This window comes from Mercenaria mercenaria, chromosome 5 (assembly GCF_021730395.1).
Source record: "Mercenaria mercenaria strain notata chromosome 5, MADL_Memer_1, whole genome shotgun sequence".
NCBI lineage: Eukaryota > Metazoa > Mollusca > Bivalvia > Venerida > Veneridae > Mercenaria > Mercenaria mercenaria.
Window position 1 is genome coordinate 89,971,790 of NC_069365.1, and position 18,829 is coordinate 89,990,618.

The following is an 18,829-nucleotide window of genomic DNA, read 5'->3' on the forward strand; positions in this document are numbered from 1 at the left end:
TTTTTATATTTCTATAAATTCTCTATATCATTTTATGAATATACGATATCATCTCTACCTAAAATTCTAGCACCATGACAAAGGTTTATGTCTCAGAAAACTATTAACAAAGTTCCATAGATACTTTTCTAAAATTATGATAATTAGGTAAAGTGTCATTTCTCCAGATGTAATTATGATGTTTGCTACGTCATAGACGTTACTTTCTGTTCTTAAATTGTGATGCTGTGATAACATGAGATGCTGCGATAACATTTGATGTATGATATGACGATATTATGATATTGTCACAATTTAGATACAGATAGCTAACTCTGTTACAGTATGTAGCAAACATCATTTATCAAAATAATTAAAGTTTATTTTGAATGATATAAAAAGTAAAGCTATAATGTTTATCCTTTGTATATTTTCATAAACTAGCATTACTGTGTGACTAACACCTCTGAAACTAAAAGCTTTTCTACATAACTAACATAATTCAGGCTTGATTTATGCATTTTTTCCCAGACTGCTCTATGGACTACGGTACTAGCAGTCACAGTCTAATATCTCTCCGCATACTACGACTCCCTGTCTGCAAATAATTCATACATGTATAATTAGTTTATTCTAGTTTCAGCCAACCACCTTTAATATTAATTGCAGATTCAAGAAAGCTACAAAAATAAATTCGTTTCAGTTTCATACTAAAAAATACTTTCATACCTTAAAAAGATATCTAGCGAAGGATCGAAGGTAAGATTATTGATAATAGGATGCTAAGATTTTATTTAATCTTGTCAGTTTCTTACTATAAGCAGTGGATTATCATCTTTCAAACAACGGAAGTAGGTCAAAGTGAACGCTTTAAGGGACACCTCCATGTCATCCGCCATTGTTTATCAATTACCACGATGACACACTTCCCAGTAATGCGGCTTTTTCGGTCATATATATCTCAAATTGTCATAGACTGCTTGATTATTTCATTCTAATCTCTTTTGATTTCGTAACTTGTTATATGTTTGTTGACATATGGTTTAGTACTGCTAAGGACGCACTTAATCAGTTTTATATACAAATACTAACAAATGAGTGGACCTTCTAAAATGCCTCAAATATAAGCATGTGAATACATAATATACTAACTACAACAGAACGCTTGCTGACTAGGGGTATATTATACGTGACTGCCATGCCGAAGACGGAGGGAGTTATTTTCTTTTTTCTGCATCCACCAGCTCTAATCAATATAACCGATGAAACAATAAATCTATATTTTAAATGCATTACTTTCCTTTTAAGTTGTTTTATCTTCGTAAGAGAGACATATGATTATGAAAAACAAGATCAGTGTTTGCTTCCTTGTAAGCTACAATTGCTATATGCTATTAAGTAACATGGCATATTCTGGAACTGAACGAACCATCAACTGTGCTAGTCTTACATAAGCTATCTTTTACCCAAAACAAGCAATCGTGTACTTTAATCAAAATATACATGTTAATATGTCCCTTTTACAGGACGTAAATAAGGCTTAAATCTTCCTAATCTATATAATTCCAAGACAATTATATAATTTTTATAATTTTCCTTCAACCAGATTTCCTGATAGGACATTATATATATTTTGGTAAGATATTAATACTGGATGGTATATCAATGTTGTACAATGGAGAGTGACATAAACTGTTGCTTAATATTTAATATCAAATATGTTATTTCTATTTATTCAAATGCCTCTGTTACTTAAACATTGTCAATAAAATAGACATAATATTCATTTAACATATCCATACAGCATACTTGAAGTAGTATTGACAAAGAAATCTAACCTACTTTTGAGTGTAAAATAAAAACATATGATAATATAATAATGTTATTGTTGCTGAGAGTAATTTTAATAGATTGTCTCGAGTGAAAACAAAGGTACAAGTATATCACATAAAATAGTCTATGTTTACATTTCGTTCTGAAACCTTAGACACATCTTGCTTTATAATCATATCAGTACATTTTCTGAATTTAGACTTGCTTTACTGTATAATTCATTAAATATCATTTATTCATGTATTGAATCTGTTTCTAAACAGAAAACAGAAAACTATTTAATAATATCTATATATGTGTACTTCATATTATTCCTTGATATTGGCACCGTTAATAAAATCGCGTTTCAAGCAGGGTCATTCATATGACTGGTCATAACCTTAAACTATATTTTGAAATCGTCCTTATTAAGACATGTTTTTCTGTTGCTAATCTGTCAATGCCATTGAAACCCTTAGAATTAATATCTCATTTCAGTTTGCTTGCTTCATTTCTTGTTTGGAAAAAATATCTTACTTTCTTTTATTTTGTGAACGTTTCCTCGGGTACGAATACTATCTTGCTACTGTATAAAAGGTATATGTGTAAAGCAAGTGACACAGGGATACAATGCCATTGTGGCAGCCTCCCGTAAGCTCTTGTCAATAGAATGTGTCCTTTTTAGTTTCTTATTATGAAAATTTGAATACTGTTTAACAAAGGATTCAATTGAAATATTTGTTATGTAAAGTTATTTTTAAATTATATACAACACGTGTTACGCCTACACCTAAAATGTTCCTTTAAATGTCTATGCATATATGTTTGCAGATACACATGGTCACAGTTCCCAACCTATGCAGAAAATACAACTGATGTGCTAGACAAGCTACTTACAGGGTATCGAAAGGAGATAAGACCTGGATTTGGAGGTATTCTCTTAAATCATTATTTGTCTTAAATATTTAGTATGAACGTAGAATTTATTATAAACAAAAATTTCCTATCAGCACATAACAGAAAATATCAAGTCTTTAAAAGAATAGTAAGAACAAGGAAAACGGTATGCAATTATCCGTGATTTACTTGTTTATTAAAAATTACTAGATAATATAGACATTATTTTCGGATGTGACTCACATGGCATAGATCTTTAATGCCACCATTTCCATACACACAAATTATATAAAACATGTAAAGGAAATGCATGACAATTACGAAAACAGATGTAACAATCTCCAAGAAAGGTCTATATTAACATTGAAAGACTACATTGTACCTAAGTATGATCATGTTTTGGATTTTATTACTGGATAAGTTCGAACGAATGAATTTCTTTCGGCGAAAATATGCCTTTGGTCATACATTGTTGACTAAAATTACATTTTCCACTAAATTTCATGGCAGGTATTCAATTTGCAGACGTAACATACAAATATATCGCGGGCTTAGCGCAAAACGGTTGTAACTTCTTCTTTATTTCATATAAGTTACAACCGTTTTGCGCTAAGCCCGTGATATTGTAATGTATAAAGGAGTCGTGTTTTATTTATATTATAGTCGTAAAGAATCTGACATAAAATATTTGTGTTATAATCAATGAAGATAAGTAACTTCTGTTCTTTTTTAGTTTAATCATATTTTATTGCAATTATCACACAAGACATGATGGTAAATGTACATCAAGACAGTAATATCATATAAATATGTAAATATATATACAACAGCAAACCATCATTACATCAAGACATATAATACTACAGTGCATTAAGATACTTTGCAAAGGTATGATAATACAAAAGGGTTGGACCACAAGTTTTACCAACATTAGAAATCGGTCCGTCCCTGTTAATTAACTTCTGTTAATTTAGTGAATAGAATAGTTTTGATTTCCCCCAATAAGGAAATCTGAAATTAACAGAATTTAAAACAGCAATATGTCAAGGTGTTTCACTTTCGTTTTGTTGCTATGCCTGTTTACGTTACTTCCCTTCTAACTTCGAGTTACTGTTTACTCGACGCGTGATGTCCATTACTTAGCTGCAACAATTTTTTCATGAAGGATTACATGTGTGAAAATGATACATGTGTAGCCTTTAAATTTATATCATCAATATTCTTAGAGTAGCACAAGAGTTAATTGCATTTTGTCCGGAACGAAAACAATTTTCAAAATCATTTTGTGCTATAGAGTATATAAGGCATTTTTATATGCAGCACAAGTTTCCAGTTGATTCCTTTTGTGACAAAATAAGGAGCGTAAAACTGACAAATTTCCGTGAATTGGTGTTCTCTGACAGCACAATAAAGTCAATGAATAAGAATTAAACCGTTAGCTGAATGACCGGAATAATAATTACCACATACTGCCTGGTCTGCTTCCCAATTACGTCCATGGGGAGATTTAGCGATATGTACATTCTGTTATTTGTTGAGACAAATAACGTACAAATAAAGAGATATTTCAGTGGGACAGGGTGAGTTTGGGGCCGGAGTGACTATTTAGAGTTACACAGACACAAATTGGGTCATGTGGCAACTTTTCCAGTGTTCCACGGCGAAGGAAGACCCCAGGTGCCCCTCTGTTCATTATTTCATCAAGGGTGTGCACCTAGGTAAAATCACCGACCTTCCATAAGGTGGCTGGATGGTTTCCTCACATAGAAAATTCTACACCCAAAGCGATGTTTCAAACACTTATTGGTGAGGGGCAAGTGAATCGAAGTTAGCAATCTTAACTACTCGGTCACGGAAGTCCTCTGTTTTAGTAAATCTTAATAATCATTTTCTTTTGTTAACTTAAAAATTATTGGGCTTATTCAGCAAAAATTCGTACATAACATATCCTTAGTCTTTGTTCTGATTGATGATTTTGCCCCGAACCTTTTTTACGTTACTGTTTTAGGTTTGCTAGTATTTGCGAAGTTCAAAACATGCTTGTTTTTTCTTCCTGCTGTTAAATATTGTTTACATGTCTAATCCTTTGATATCATTAAGTATCTTCCATGTTTTATAAAGTAGATCTACTTGCAGATTAGAATTTCCCTTAAGCCGGAAGGGAAGTTGCAAATTGTACAGCATCAGTCAAACTAAGTCTGCCATCATTTTTCTCAGTTGTTTCCCATTTAGTCTTAAAGTGCTTATTACACATGCAAACACTGGTATTCCAACAACGATATAAAACGTAAAAAAACTTACAAAAATTCCAATACAAGACACCTATTAAAAAATTTAATATAAACTTTAAATTGCAAGTTGATAATACAAGCTCAAAGATAGGCCCTAAAATTTGTAAGGATTACATACAGAACTGGCACTGATTAAGCAATAAACTTTAAATAAAAACGTACAATCCCTTAAAGCTTTCAAAGCATTAAAGACAATTAGAGCCAAACTGAACATGACAGAGTGATTTATTAACAGAGTAGCAATGCACATTATATATTTTTATTAAAACACTATCAACTGAGGCAGTAACATCTCTTGCATATATGCGTTTGGATGTTTTGAGACGGAAACTAGTGTCATCGGGACTCTTGTATACTTGGCTTATACGTTGGAATTGTCACTAATCTATATATCATATAACTTTATATATTGATTTTTATCTATTTTATATACTTTGTATATAAAAGAAATGTATAAAAGTGTCTATCACTGCTACTAATGGAAATCAAATTGCATAAATGTTCCGAGACCATATAAACAAGCAGGAATTTTGCAATAGCAACATCAGTATTGAACTGGCTAAACTGAAAGAAGCCATATAAGTTCAGATGTATCAGACAAGTATCATCGAAATAGCAATTGCTTACTGATCTGTAACTACTGTGAAATCATTAATATTCGTGGGGGACTAATTTTCGTGGATTTCGTGGTTGAGTCAATCCACGAAATTTAATCCCAACGAACAAGTTAAATTCCCATTCATCTTATGTTCAAAAGTTGAAATCCACGAATTCATAACCCCACGAAATTGCCGTTCTGACCAAAACCACGAAATTTCGTGCCCACGAAATTAAATGATTTCACAGTAATTTACGAATGTAGTCATTACTTTTATGGATTTCAAAACGTCGGATACACTTTTTTTATCAAAATGTACTTGTGAACGAATATATATTGTTCAGCAATTACAATTCATTTTTTTTTCATAAAAAACACGCATGGTTTCAGATTTTTACAAATATTGTTTTGGTAGCAAATCTTCTCAAGGCAGTCAAGCAGAAATGAATAGAAAGCTGGATTCTTTGTTATTTAACAAAGAAACCTGGCACGAATTGTTCGTACTGTTTGTGTTGATAAGCATTCCTCATCAATCAGCATTACCGTAACGGAAATAAATGCAAAATGATTTCTAGACAATTAACGTTACTCTTGTACACATGAGAAGTAAACGGGAATTAATTGCATTTATTTTACCTCCTACCAATGTCTCACCATACATTCGGTCAATTCTTGTCACGTGAAAACAGTTTATTTTTTTTCATGTAAGGTAGTCAGGATTAATTTTGCCTTCCATATTTGATTTCCGCAACAGTTCCTTCCCTTGTTGCTGTTTTTTTTGCACCTTGTAGACAAAATAGAGAATGAAATGCATTTCAGATGTTGTAAAATACATAACGTTATGCTATAGGATATTGAATAGATGATAAAGTTCAGCTGGAGCTCGACGTGAAACATCATGTCTTTCCTATTTATGGACGTTGATTTTCCGCGTTGCTGTAATTATTATTATTATTGTTATTTTACCAGAAGAACCGAGAAATATCATTGAAACATAGAAAACTTACTATAAATTATTTATTGCCATGCTTTCGCTACAAATGGAATTTACTGACAGTGTATATTCCATATTTGTTAATCTACACACCGTGTCAAAGTCACTGTCACTGATATGACATAGAATCACTTCATAAATGATTAATCTATAATTATTGTCAAACATTTCAGTAAGGCATTTTCAAAATTTAAAGCATTGATCTTTTTGGGTTGACACGGCTACCCACTTTGCGATGCATGGCTCTATGGTTGTGTTTGGGGTGATTTGTGCTTCCGGGAAATCGACCCTTACCTTTTAATTTTTTTAATCTTTGATTGTAAGCCTATTCTTATTATAATGCTGATATTTGCATGTTTGTGACATCTGTTTGCCTTGAACATTTGAGCCGTGCCATGAGAAAACCAACATAGTGGCTTTGCGTCCAGCATGGATCCAGACCAGCCTGCGCGGATCCAATTCCAATAGGCTTTAAAAGCGAACAGCATGGATCTTGACCAGACTGCGCGGATGCGCAGGCTGGTCTGGATCCATGCTGGTCGCAAAGCCACTATGTTGGTTTTCTCATGGCACGGCTCATTTACTTTTGCGGAATTAAACCGTACAAAGTGAACTGAAGTCGGTATTTTAATATTCAAAGGTATTAAATAGCATCAGTAAAGAAGTGAGAACATTTAGATGCATTTGGATAGAAAATACCTAGAACTTTGCTTGGTTGAATTCTAACAACAGTCGTCAAGTGCCGTCAGACGCCTCCCTGCATTTTGACTCAAGGTTAATATATTGTCTGTTGCTTCAGTTCAAATGGATTACATTCAGCGTTACTTTGTTAAAATATCCACTTAATTTGATGATATGGGTTGTGAAGAATATTTCACATTGCAGTACCCTTACAGAACGTGCAGTCATGATGACGAGTTTAGTAAACGTAATCAACATATTCAGTATATTACAATAAACATCTTTAACTGGGCTACCGTTATTATGCCAAATTTTATTGTTATAATTCAAATATAACGATGATTTAAAGCCACACTTCTGTGACAAGGTATAACAACGTACTTTATTAAAGATGTTGAATATTTCAAGTCATGCAGTTTTTAAAGTCCGCCAGGCTACTAAGCTGCTTTGATATATATCTTCTACCCTATTTCGTTGAGTAATTAATGTTGTTTTTTTTACTGCCGATGCTCTGTTTCCGTAAAATTATTTAGTTCATGCTTCTTTGGGCTTTTTTTAATCAGTTAACAAGAACATTTTTGTGTGTATCGTGCGTACTGTTACCGTTACACGTGTAGCTTATTTACCTAGCAGGGATAGCTTTTAACTAGTTAAAATCCGAGGACAAAAATCCAATAGGGGGAAAAACACTTTCAAAGAATGCAGCCACCCATACTGTATACAGTTTCAAAAAATGTACTTGTACATATCTACACGTACATAGCGACTGAGCAAATGTACACAGATTCAAACGAATGCAATAATAATACCATAGAAATAAAAAATAAAGTGGAAGTCTACAGGTCGCCCCAAAAGACAAATATAAAAATGTTGAGGCTCACTTTAACTGAGCATTGTCATGGACGCTACCGTCCTCGACCTCTAGCCCTGGTTTAGCAGAACACAACATTTGCACATGTTAAAAGTTCAAACAGTTAGGTCAATGTTCCTGTGTAACAGAATTCCGTTTAAGCCGATGCAAGGGGGCGTAAGGGTCGTTGCATATTAGATAATATATCATGAACAGACTTTATCAATCCGCGTCAGTTCTTAAGTTGCTTTGCTGCTTTCTACCCTTCAACGCATTTTCTTGTATTAACTGTAATATATGTGGTCTCTAAAGTATTAAGTGTTGGCGATAAAAAAGTCTTCCCTACTTTAACGCAGTGTTGTTGTATTTTCAAGTCCTTTGGAATCATGGAGTGGATGCAGTATTTCTGTATTATAGTATTCCAATTCGCTAAATGCACATTTCATAACCTCACTTGAACAGACTGAGTCAAAACCAGTCTGCTTTAATGTTGCTCGGTTGCATTCTATACTTCCATAGTATCTTTCTTATAGATTTAATTAACTATTACAACAGCAGTCTGTCTTTAGATGTTGTCATATTTTCTGGTCCTTTTAGACCATGGGTGACCCATTCAATGTTTCTGTATAATAGATTTGATTTCAAGCGGGCACTGGACCGTAGGTGTGTTACACATTTCATATCGGCTCATCATCAGACCAAGTCAAACCGTTTCTGCTATTATTTTGATTGGTTGCATTCTGTGTTTGCTAAAATAATCTTTCTTTAGGATTTTATTATAGACATTCATTTTCCATGTATACTTAGAAGGCCATATCACTGTTGTGATCTAGTACGGTTGATTAACTTACACCAGTGTTTTATTTGATGCGCCGAGAAGCTTATTTACCGAGACAATCCAAAGAGAAGGATTTTTATGTTTGATGTTTGTCCACATTTTCTATTTGATTAATTAAATCACTACCAACTACATGACTACATCTATAGGGAAGACTCCGATTCTACAACAGGCAGATGAAGGAAACTGCCTTTCTTTTAGCTATTTGTTTGACATTTGACGATTATGAAAACATGAAAACAGAAATATATATAAATAGTATCCAATCAACACGTTTGCTGTTGTCCCTTTAATGATTTATTCATTCATTTCATTCATGGATATAAATTTCGCTTTATCGCCTTGAATGTTATAAATAGTAAAAGAATATCAGTAAGTTTATATACCAGTTTTTGTATGCTTACGCATCAGTTCGTTCATGTTTATGGGTGTGTACGTAATATATTTCATTTCCTTACCTTGTGGTATTTCCATACATGCTTAGAAAACATCAACTGTTTTCATTCTATACGTACAATGATATCATTATGAATGAAAACTAGATAAATGCATCAATAGTTTGTATCTATGTCTTATTCATTCTAATGTTTCTACATTTGCTACAGTGTAAATACACTTCATTTTGTTTGCATTTATGGCAACACTTGAAATAATTGTTGCAAGCGGTGAAATATTAAGACAGAGATATTTGATAAGTATTTAACATAACTACCAATTCTATGTTGTAGGTCCACCTCTGGTTGTTGAAACAGATATTCTGATTAGAAGCATTGGGCAAATCTCTGAAAGCAATATGGTAAGACTTTCATTCATGGTTTTTGGATACATAAAACATAACACGACAAAACAATAGCAAAATCAGTTAGATTGAAATGTTCATGAACGACAATAAATGCGCAATGCCCCTCACGCTCTTAACACCAGCTTATCAAAAATGATATTGAATTGACTCAATGATTTTAAAGGACCAGAAATGAACATCAAATCCAAGTACGAAAATAATAGATGAGAGTAGAAGCTTCAAGTCCTCTACTCATATATTTTTACTTTGAAGATGGATCAAAGTGAAAAAAACTCTATGATTTCAAAGGGCCAGAAAAATGACAACTGTAAGTCGACAACGGGGCGACTGTTTTCATTATTTTTGGATTTCGTACAATATTTGCTTTTTTCACTTAAGGTTTGTAGAGGTAAATTGTCGTAAAATATTTACTACAATAAAATGAAATAGTTATGTTATAAATAACGTTTTAGAAATTGGCTTTTTATCTAATTACTACACTGTGAGGTGTGAATAATGACAAAATTGGCAATACCCATTGCAATGTTAGTAGATTTTGGTACGACAAGATATTTGGCATTTACAGTCTTGTTATTTGCGCTGTATCATTTGTTAGTGGTTTCTTCGGTTTAACGTATTATGTAGTTCAGTTTAATGGTGTTGTAATAAACATTTAGAAAGGTCTGTTTCTGAATTGTCAAATGTATTTCTCATCCAGAGAGAATGTGAAATGCAGATTTTAAATAAAAGTTCAAAGAAGCGTCTGCCTGATCACAATTTGTCAAAGCTTTTGATGTCAAAATCAACTTCTGTGCATGCACGCGTGCATCGCATTGATATTCGACAAATAATTAGCCAATAATTTGAAAAAAAAAATAATAAAAAAACGATAGAGGAATTTGCATGACTGCTGGCGAATTTTTTTGTCCCTTTTACTAGAATCTTTCAAATAATTCACTAATGTCAAAGATTTCATAAATAAGCTTGGCACGAACTTTCTCTAAGATTCTCCAAGCATTTATGTAAGGACTAATTTGTCCGATTTCATTCATGCGCAAATAATTATCTGATCTATATCTTGTCTGGGTCATATTGGATTAATATCAACTGTCTATACTTCTGATAGACTTTTCCCTTAGTTATCTAAGCAAGGAAAGTAGCATCACGACGGAACACATATTAAGTGAGAAAGATAATTCCTACTTTAATATACATGTATGTCATAACTAGAAACCGTTAAGGTTTTAATTTATATGTTGTAATAATGTCCTCATCTACTGAGAGGTCACTGTATGGTCTATTCATTAAATACTTTGAGTATTTAAGTACAAGCTGGGCACAATGGGACAAGATTTTAAGATTTTTTAAAATGTATTTCATACTATTGAAATGTTATTGAAAAGAGCAGAAGACAGAGTACTCCAAAGGAATTACTAAACATTTAGTTTTTTAAGTAAATGTTTGAAGATTTTTATCAGTTGAACATATTGTTAAAATGAACTGTGTGGACAGTGTAGTTTTTAAAAGTTGGCATACTTTGTCTCATTTTGCAAGTCATTGACTCAGATCGATTTGTTTTGCCCTAATTTACAATCTTTACTGGAAAACGTTTTATTAAACTAACAAACAACGGTATACTTATGATACGAAAACATATACATTGTACTTGTAAATAATGTACAGCGTCTACTGTATAGACGTTCCATTTTTCAGGATTACTCCTTTCAATGTTACTTTAGACAAAGATGGACAGATGAAAGGTTACAGTTTGACATCAGAAACATCACCGAAGTTACTCTAAATAATTTGTTCCTGGAAAATATTTGGAAACCAAACACTTACTTCCTAAACGGTCAGAAATCTCACCAGCATAATATTCCCAGACCAAATTTGTTTGTTCGCATCAGAAATGACGGACGAGTATATTTGTCTCGGAGGTTTGTATTATATATTTGTCACAGTGAAATAAATAACTAGTTTTCTGCTAAATGTACTGTATACTAGTACATTGCTCTTGCTTTCAAATATATGCATTTATATTGTCATTTGTCTCACAAGGAGTGTGGTTTAAGTTATGAAAACTACTGTGTATGTATTCACTACAATTACTGATTTTATAATGTTCGAAATGTTAAAGACTACGTTAAAATTTGAAAGTGCATTTGTGCCAAACGTAAAGCCGGTAAAAGCGGTACACAAACGCTGAGTTTAAAATATTTAGTTACAGAGTTTAATTAGGAATGATAGAATATCACTTGGCAAAATATTGTTCCTTTGTCAATAGTTTCGATTGTACTCACATTATTTTATTGCATTTTAGACTAACAGTAAAGGCAGCATGTCCAATGAAGCTAAATCTTTATCCCATGGACAGACCTATATGTTCTCTAGAATTGGGAAGTTGTAAGTATCGACAATGATGCCAGTAAATGTTTTCATTTATCTTCTTGATTCGATGAAAAAAATATTTAAATACTGTTGATATGAATTTAAATTCGGGTTAGTGCAAAAGTTTCACATCACAAAACTGCTTTGTCAGAGAAATTAAGAATATTCATTATCTATACTATCATCAGTTAATGGTATATACTACACAAAAATGCAGGGTCTTATGGTTATTTAGAATTTCAATAGGTCCTTTTGCCATATCATTGTGTTATAAACATGTTTCATTTAGTTCTCTTATAAAAAAAGGGCTAAACATTTTTAATCATGCAAGACAAAGTCATTTTCATGCTTTCTATATCTCTAGCAATTAAGCTATGTATCAAGCACTCAAATTTTCTATAGCGGCCTAAAATGTTTAAAATGTGAAATTAAAAGGGATACAATTTAAAAAAGACAAGATAGGATGATGTGCTTCTGAGCTTGGCACTTTTCCTCATTGCTATCTATCATTTTATGTCAAAAAGGGAATAGTTTTGACCAAGAGGTAGAGTTAGGAAACTGGTAATGTTAAATTGCGTTTTGATGAAAAGATTTGTGTGAAGTTTCAGTCAAATGCATGCATAAATTTCAGAACTACTAATAGAAATCTTTTCACACGCAAAAAGCGAAATGATAGATTATGGGACTTTATATGAGAACAAGTCTAATGCTTCGGAAAGTATGTTTTAAGTTTCTAGGTACTATCTATGTAGATTCCAGAGATGTTAAAGGGAAATAATGTGGGACATTTTTAATGAGCCAAAAGTAAGGTCGGGGTTATGGGATGTGGTACGCGAATTTGTTTTATGATCGTTAAAGCATGTCTCCAGTTTCAAAATATTATCTGTATAGTTTTAAAGATATCTAAGGACACAAGTACAGGACAAACGACATGGCACAATTTTGGAGTGCGAAGAGGGAAAAAAATGTCAAGTCACGGGACTTGTCACTTGATCCTTTAAGCATGTTCACTGTTAAAATAAAATCTGTATTCGTTTAGAGATACTCAAGGAAAATAATTCAGGATAGACGGGCTGGACCACTTGTGGTGTGCCAATACGGAAATACTTTTGTAAAAAAAGCTACGAAACCCTTATATGTGAATTGTCACATGATTCTCTAAGCCTGTTTTAAGTAACAAAATAATATTAGTGTCGGTTTAAGAGAAGTTGGAGAAAAACAGTTCAAAACAGGACGGGACAAGTTTCGATTGCATAAAGGGAAAAATTTAGTATAAAGAAAAATCATAGGTATGAGGCATGATCTCTTAAAAAATATATGTGTCACATTGATCCTTAAGGTATTTTTAAAAAAAGTTTCAAAAAAGTACATTATCATTTCCAGAGATATTTAAGAAAACCAATTCTTAACGGATCGAACGGGACAAAGTAATCATTTTGTACCGCCACTATTCTTAAACTTATTAAAATGAAAACTGTTCATAAGTTCTGACGGATTCACATCTTGTCAGGACGTTGAAAAGTTCGGTCCTGCTGTGTGTTGATTCACATCGATTTTTCAACATGCAAGTCCTAACAAAAACTATGAGACAGACACAAGTAACATCTAATATAATGAACTCTTGAAAATATCATATCAAATTTCTAAACGCAAACAAACATACACTTTTTCATATACGACTGATGGTGTTGATCATTTGCCCGAGTAATATTCAGCAAAAATTATTTCTAGATGTAAAAATGGAGTCATTTTAAAATCTAGCAGCTACAGATTTAATCACTTCTTATAAAACCATGTGTTAGATTATAAAAATATTTCACTGGCTGACGGTGCGGATAGAAATGTCTGGCTCTCGGGTAACTGTTTCGTGGTAATTCGGCACCTTCAACTAGTGACAGATTCTTTTTCTAGCAAACATGTTCTTCAACTTATAGAATAAATAAACTAAAAGAATTGCTTTCCTTTTAGGCCCTATTATATTATAGTACCATATAAATTTTCGCATTCATTCTTAAATTTCAGTACGTAAGTCATCTTTCACCCCGGGGTGCAAAATGTTTTCCTGCACCAGCCGAAACACGAGAAAATCATGTCTTGCATGCAAGAAAAAAAAGTTTTTATTGCAGATGGATATACAACAGACGATATAGTTTATTTATGGAAATATGGGAACAACATTTCTGTAGAGGTCAATAAAGATGTCCGACTTGCACAATTCGATCTCATCTCAGTGACGTCGAGTAATCATTCAGATAAAACCGTATTTGGTAATTTATCAAATTCAGTATTTCATGTATATATAACCTGAGATTTCAATGAATTTTAGAGAAAATATTTGTAAAAAATTAGTGTTTGTAAATTGCACTATATTATAGCGGTGCTTTCAACAATTGCTACATGTATTTTATTTTCGTGAACTATGAATAAAAAAATAATTTGATTGTTCGTTTTAGTGTTACCTGTGTTAATTGTTTTGAGTGGTTATACTTATTATGGTTTGTTTACAAGACGAGCTTCACTATTTAACCATACATTTTATGATAAAATAAAGCAATGTTTTCATGTTATAATATGTGAGAACTTAACATTTCGTTTCAGGAACATTCTCTGTTTTGAAAGTGTTTATCTACTTTGAACGTCATATTGGGTTTTTTGTTTTGCAAACATACCTTCCCTGTAGTATGATCACGTGCCTGTCATGGGTTTCGTTTTGGATAAACCGTGATGCAGCACCAGCTCGTGTTCTATTAGGTATGTTTTAACTATTGTAAATACATTTCGTCTTATTGAAAAAAGATCAGCTATCATTGGACCACTTTAGTAAACCTTCACCTTTATTCAGCTTTAGATGACGGAACCTTTATGACAGAAGTATTTAAGATTACTCACTTTGTGTCACTTTGCTTATAATTTACAAGTGAAGCCATTTTTCATAATACCAAAGCTTTTCTAACCTTCCCGTTTGCTGTACGATTAACCTTAATCAAGTCGACTTGATTTGAATACTAGTATGAAAATATGATTACAATTCGAAATTTCTAAAAGATGTTATCAAGTACACACAAGTGTGTGCCTGTCAAGTTCATTTTGAACCACACTTAATTAGTTGGAATTATTTGCAATAAATATTTATACTGAAAAGATTATATTGTGTGTGCTTCAAAAATGTATCCTTAAATTGTTTACCATTTTATATGATTCTGTTCATGAACCTTTCCCTATATTTCTGATTTTATTTTCGGCTATGTTTTATCTTTAATAGCTCGGTGTATTGTAGATTCATTCGATTTGGTGCTTTATCTGTCTGAACTAACTGTGTTTGATAGGTTTTATATACAAGATTAAAATTTAGTAATATCTTCTATTTTGAATTGAATATGTTAGGTCTGGATTTATGCTGAAGATATTTTGATAGAGTTTTAGAAATACAATATTTCTTAGATAATATAAATACTTGTAATGTTCAAACTCACTTTTTCGATAATCAAATACTAATTCTAAATAGATTATGTTTTTTTTCCTTTCTTTATAATAAAGCAATATGTCCCAGACCCTTATGTTAGAATTATACATTGAATACGTTATCTTTTCCGACTTAATTCGCTTGATTTGTCTTTGAGTGCATATAGCCTACATTGTTTTAGTATGGACTTTACACATTTTTAAATAATCGTAATGGATCTTTGTCTTTGTGAGATAACATGCTAATACGTTAATGACTATAATGATTTACTTTTATCTAAGGTGTGACAACGATATTAGCGACAGCGGGTATTGGAATGACGGTTAGAGAAGGCTTACCTCGGGTTTCCTACGCTACGGCGTTAGACACATATCTAAACGCATGTGTTATCTACGAGATGGCGGCCATGATTGAGTACGCTGCTGTTAATTATTTTACGAAAGTTTTACCTGTAGACGGTGGTGCTGAATCTGATGAAGACGAGGAAGAAATAGCTCCTCTAACAACTCCAGATCAGTCAGTGAGGGTATATCTTTATCAAGTAAGAATATATCTTCTACATTTCTTCTTATCTTACGAGTCTGCATAGAAATGCCTTTCAGCTAAGTCTCGGATGAGAACAAGCAGAGTTTTCAAGGATAGTTTCAACCATGTTAAAAAAACTAATTGTCATAATATTCAGCCAATCTCCCATTTCATGGGCTTATTTTCTTCGTCAACAGAATCAATTAAATGGATTTCTAAATCGTGGTTTGTTTAATCTGTAAAATGTACCTTATTGTTATACTAAGCGTATCAAACGATACATGTCAGTTTGTTTGCTTTGTCAGACTGTCATTGAGCTTCTTCCCTTTTTTTCACAGGACACGTTGAATGGTGAATCGGTCCCGTTATCTAACGTTCAATCTATGTCTGATACATTGGGTGGAACAACTGCACATCGTAAAAGTAGAAACCGACGGAAAGAGCAAAGGTCATTTCGTCATCTCTTTCTAAAATGTTTGACAGGAAATCCAAAATTTAGGTCAAAACTCCGAGAACGAGGCAATGCTGAAACCGGAAATGGTGTCAGTAGCATTGATGTTTGGTGTAGATATCTTTTTCCTGGAACATTTCTGGTTTTTAATATATCTTACTGGATTTGTTATCTAGTTATTTTGTAGTATACAAAATAAGACATGTTGTGATTTTTATATGCATTTCAAACAAATGTGAATAATTTATTAACAGTTGTGAAGAGATATATTGTTTATACAAAAAAGAGCTATATTATGTGATTATTTTGTGAACATATGCAAAATAAATCAGACAAATATAAAAAATATTATCAATATTGCTTTATTCCACCTGTACACTTTTCTTCCATCTCAGTACACAGAAATTGTGTCATGAAATGAAAAAGATATACCAGCACTCACAGCTGTAGAATATCTAAGTGTATATTAACATTGTTAGGTATAGTAGTACAACAGATTCCTCAGTGTGTTTCATTGTGACAGTCAATCAGTTAAGACTACTGCAATCAGTAATTACCACTAAGTTCAAACAACCCAGGGCATGAAGAAGATCGGCAAGGCTGTAAATGACATTTCTTTCGAGGTTAACTATATATACACCTTGGAGGGACATGTCAGACATTTCATTATAACCTTTCCACCTACTACTAATTATTTGCTGCCAACAAATCATGTAAACTGATATATTTCTGTAAAATAATTGTTAACGGCTTCGGCAAGAAGATGGTTTTTCTTGGAAAGCATTTGAAGACCAGATTTAAACTTCTAGTAACTTTAGAAAACACGTTTGGAATATCCATGACGTACTTGTTTATGTGCGATATAAACTACAATTAAAAGAACAAATTTAAGTTCCATATAATCGATAAACTTGATGACAAAATAAGAGAAACATTTATAAAAAAAACCCCTAAAACTGACTGAAATTTGGAATTTTAAGAAATATTTTGAATTCGGACAACGTTGTGATTTAGGAAGTATTTAAATCACTGATCCATAAAATTTTAGTGTGGGTTGCAAGATGAAGTGAATCGTCATGCTTTATAGACTATTTTGATCTAACCACCATACGAATCACAAGTATTTAAACAAGCTTGCTCGGAACGAAACATAGTAAAACAATAAAAGTGTCACTTTAAAAGTCACATTTAAACATTGTTTTATTGTCGTTTTAAATGAAACATAAATGAAACACACTACACAAAGAACATAAGGATGGTCAGCCAATCTGGATATGGAGGCACTTCTAGTCCCTCAAACCAAACCTGATAGACAGCATAGTGTACCTAATGAATATATTAGTCAATCCTTTGAAAGCACAAAATGAAACCAAGACTTGGTTGACTGAGTCCGTTCATGAGGAACTGGCTTGAGCGGAAAAATGTAGTAGCAAAGAATCCAAGAAAAATACAAAGAAAATACCGGAATGTGTAAAGTATTATACATAAAGATAGCAACAAATTAACTCAACTTCGCAATAGCATCTAAAGTCAAAAGCACAAACGCAATCCGAGAAATTACTGTTTGATCCGCATTTTTTCGTAACAGGGTATTTCCTGATTTAAAGGTAGTTCTGCATTTTGGGGTAAAAACATTTTCTGCAATTTGATTAAACCAGAATATACAAACTGTACTTAGTAAATTCAGCAAATAAAAAGATGGGGTCATGTGCTTAGTATTTTGAAATTACCAACCTGATTTGTTTCTCACGCAGGTTTTCGTTGTGGGGGTCTATGAGAAAATTACACCTGTGATAACATTTCGCGAATAGAAAATTTTCTACAGTTAAGATTTTTATGACACTTTCTTAATCGTAAATACATATATGAATTGTAATATGGTGAAATAAAATGTATAGGTTTGTGAGGTTGTTTTTGAGATATTTGTCCATGATAAAAGAGACTCGCAAACAAGCTAAAGACATATTTTTGAATAAATTTAATGTGTCGGTATTTTCACTATCAGATATATCACGTTGCTGTTTCAGTAAATACTCACGGGTTGCCAATAATTAATTAGATGATTTTCATGCCTGGATTCGGTCTTTATACTACGTTATCGGGAAAATGACGTTACGTCATTACTTCTGGTTTACCAAACGTGCGGAACTACCTTATAAACCAGTTCTACCGGTATTGCAAAGGTTTTTGAAAAACTCCAACGGGCTTTTTTACGTTTTGAAATATATTGATTACTTTTGAAAGAAAATTATGGTGGAGAATATTCAGCAAATTTAAAAAA

The 18,829-nt window shown here is 32.6% G+C and overlaps 1 protein-coding gene across 5 annotated transcripts in view; it reads left to right on the forward strand.

Moving 5' to 3' along the window:
* The window catches only part of LOC123557907 (gamma-aminobutyric acid receptor subunit alpha-6-like), an 88,173-nt gene extending 71,294 nt beyond the window's left edge, over window positions 1-16,879 (forward strand). For all 5 annotated transcript variants that reach the window (XM_053544263.1, XM_045349688.2, XM_053544261.1 and 2 more), the window contains exons 2-9: window positions 2,623-2,723; window positions 9,669-9,736; window positions 11,435-11,658; window positions 12,042-12,124; window positions 14,236-14,376; window positions 14,708-14,860; window positions 15,854-16,113; window positions 16,436-16,879. In XM_053544263.1, coding sequence (XP_053400238.1) covers window positions 2,623-2,723; window positions 9,669-9,736; window positions 11,435-11,658; window positions 12,042-12,124; window positions 14,236-14,376; window positions 14,708-14,860; window positions 15,854-16,113; window positions 16,436-16,735 — 1,330 coding nt within the window. In that variant the 3' untranslated portion in view covers window positions 16,736-16,879. The remainder of the gene's footprint in view (window positions 1-2,622; window positions 2,724-9,668; window positions 9,737-11,434; window positions 11,659-12,041; window positions 12,125-14,235; window positions 14,377-14,707; window positions 14,861-15,853; window positions 16,114-16,435) is intronic.
* Window positions 16,880-18,829: the final 1,950 nt, after the last annotated feature.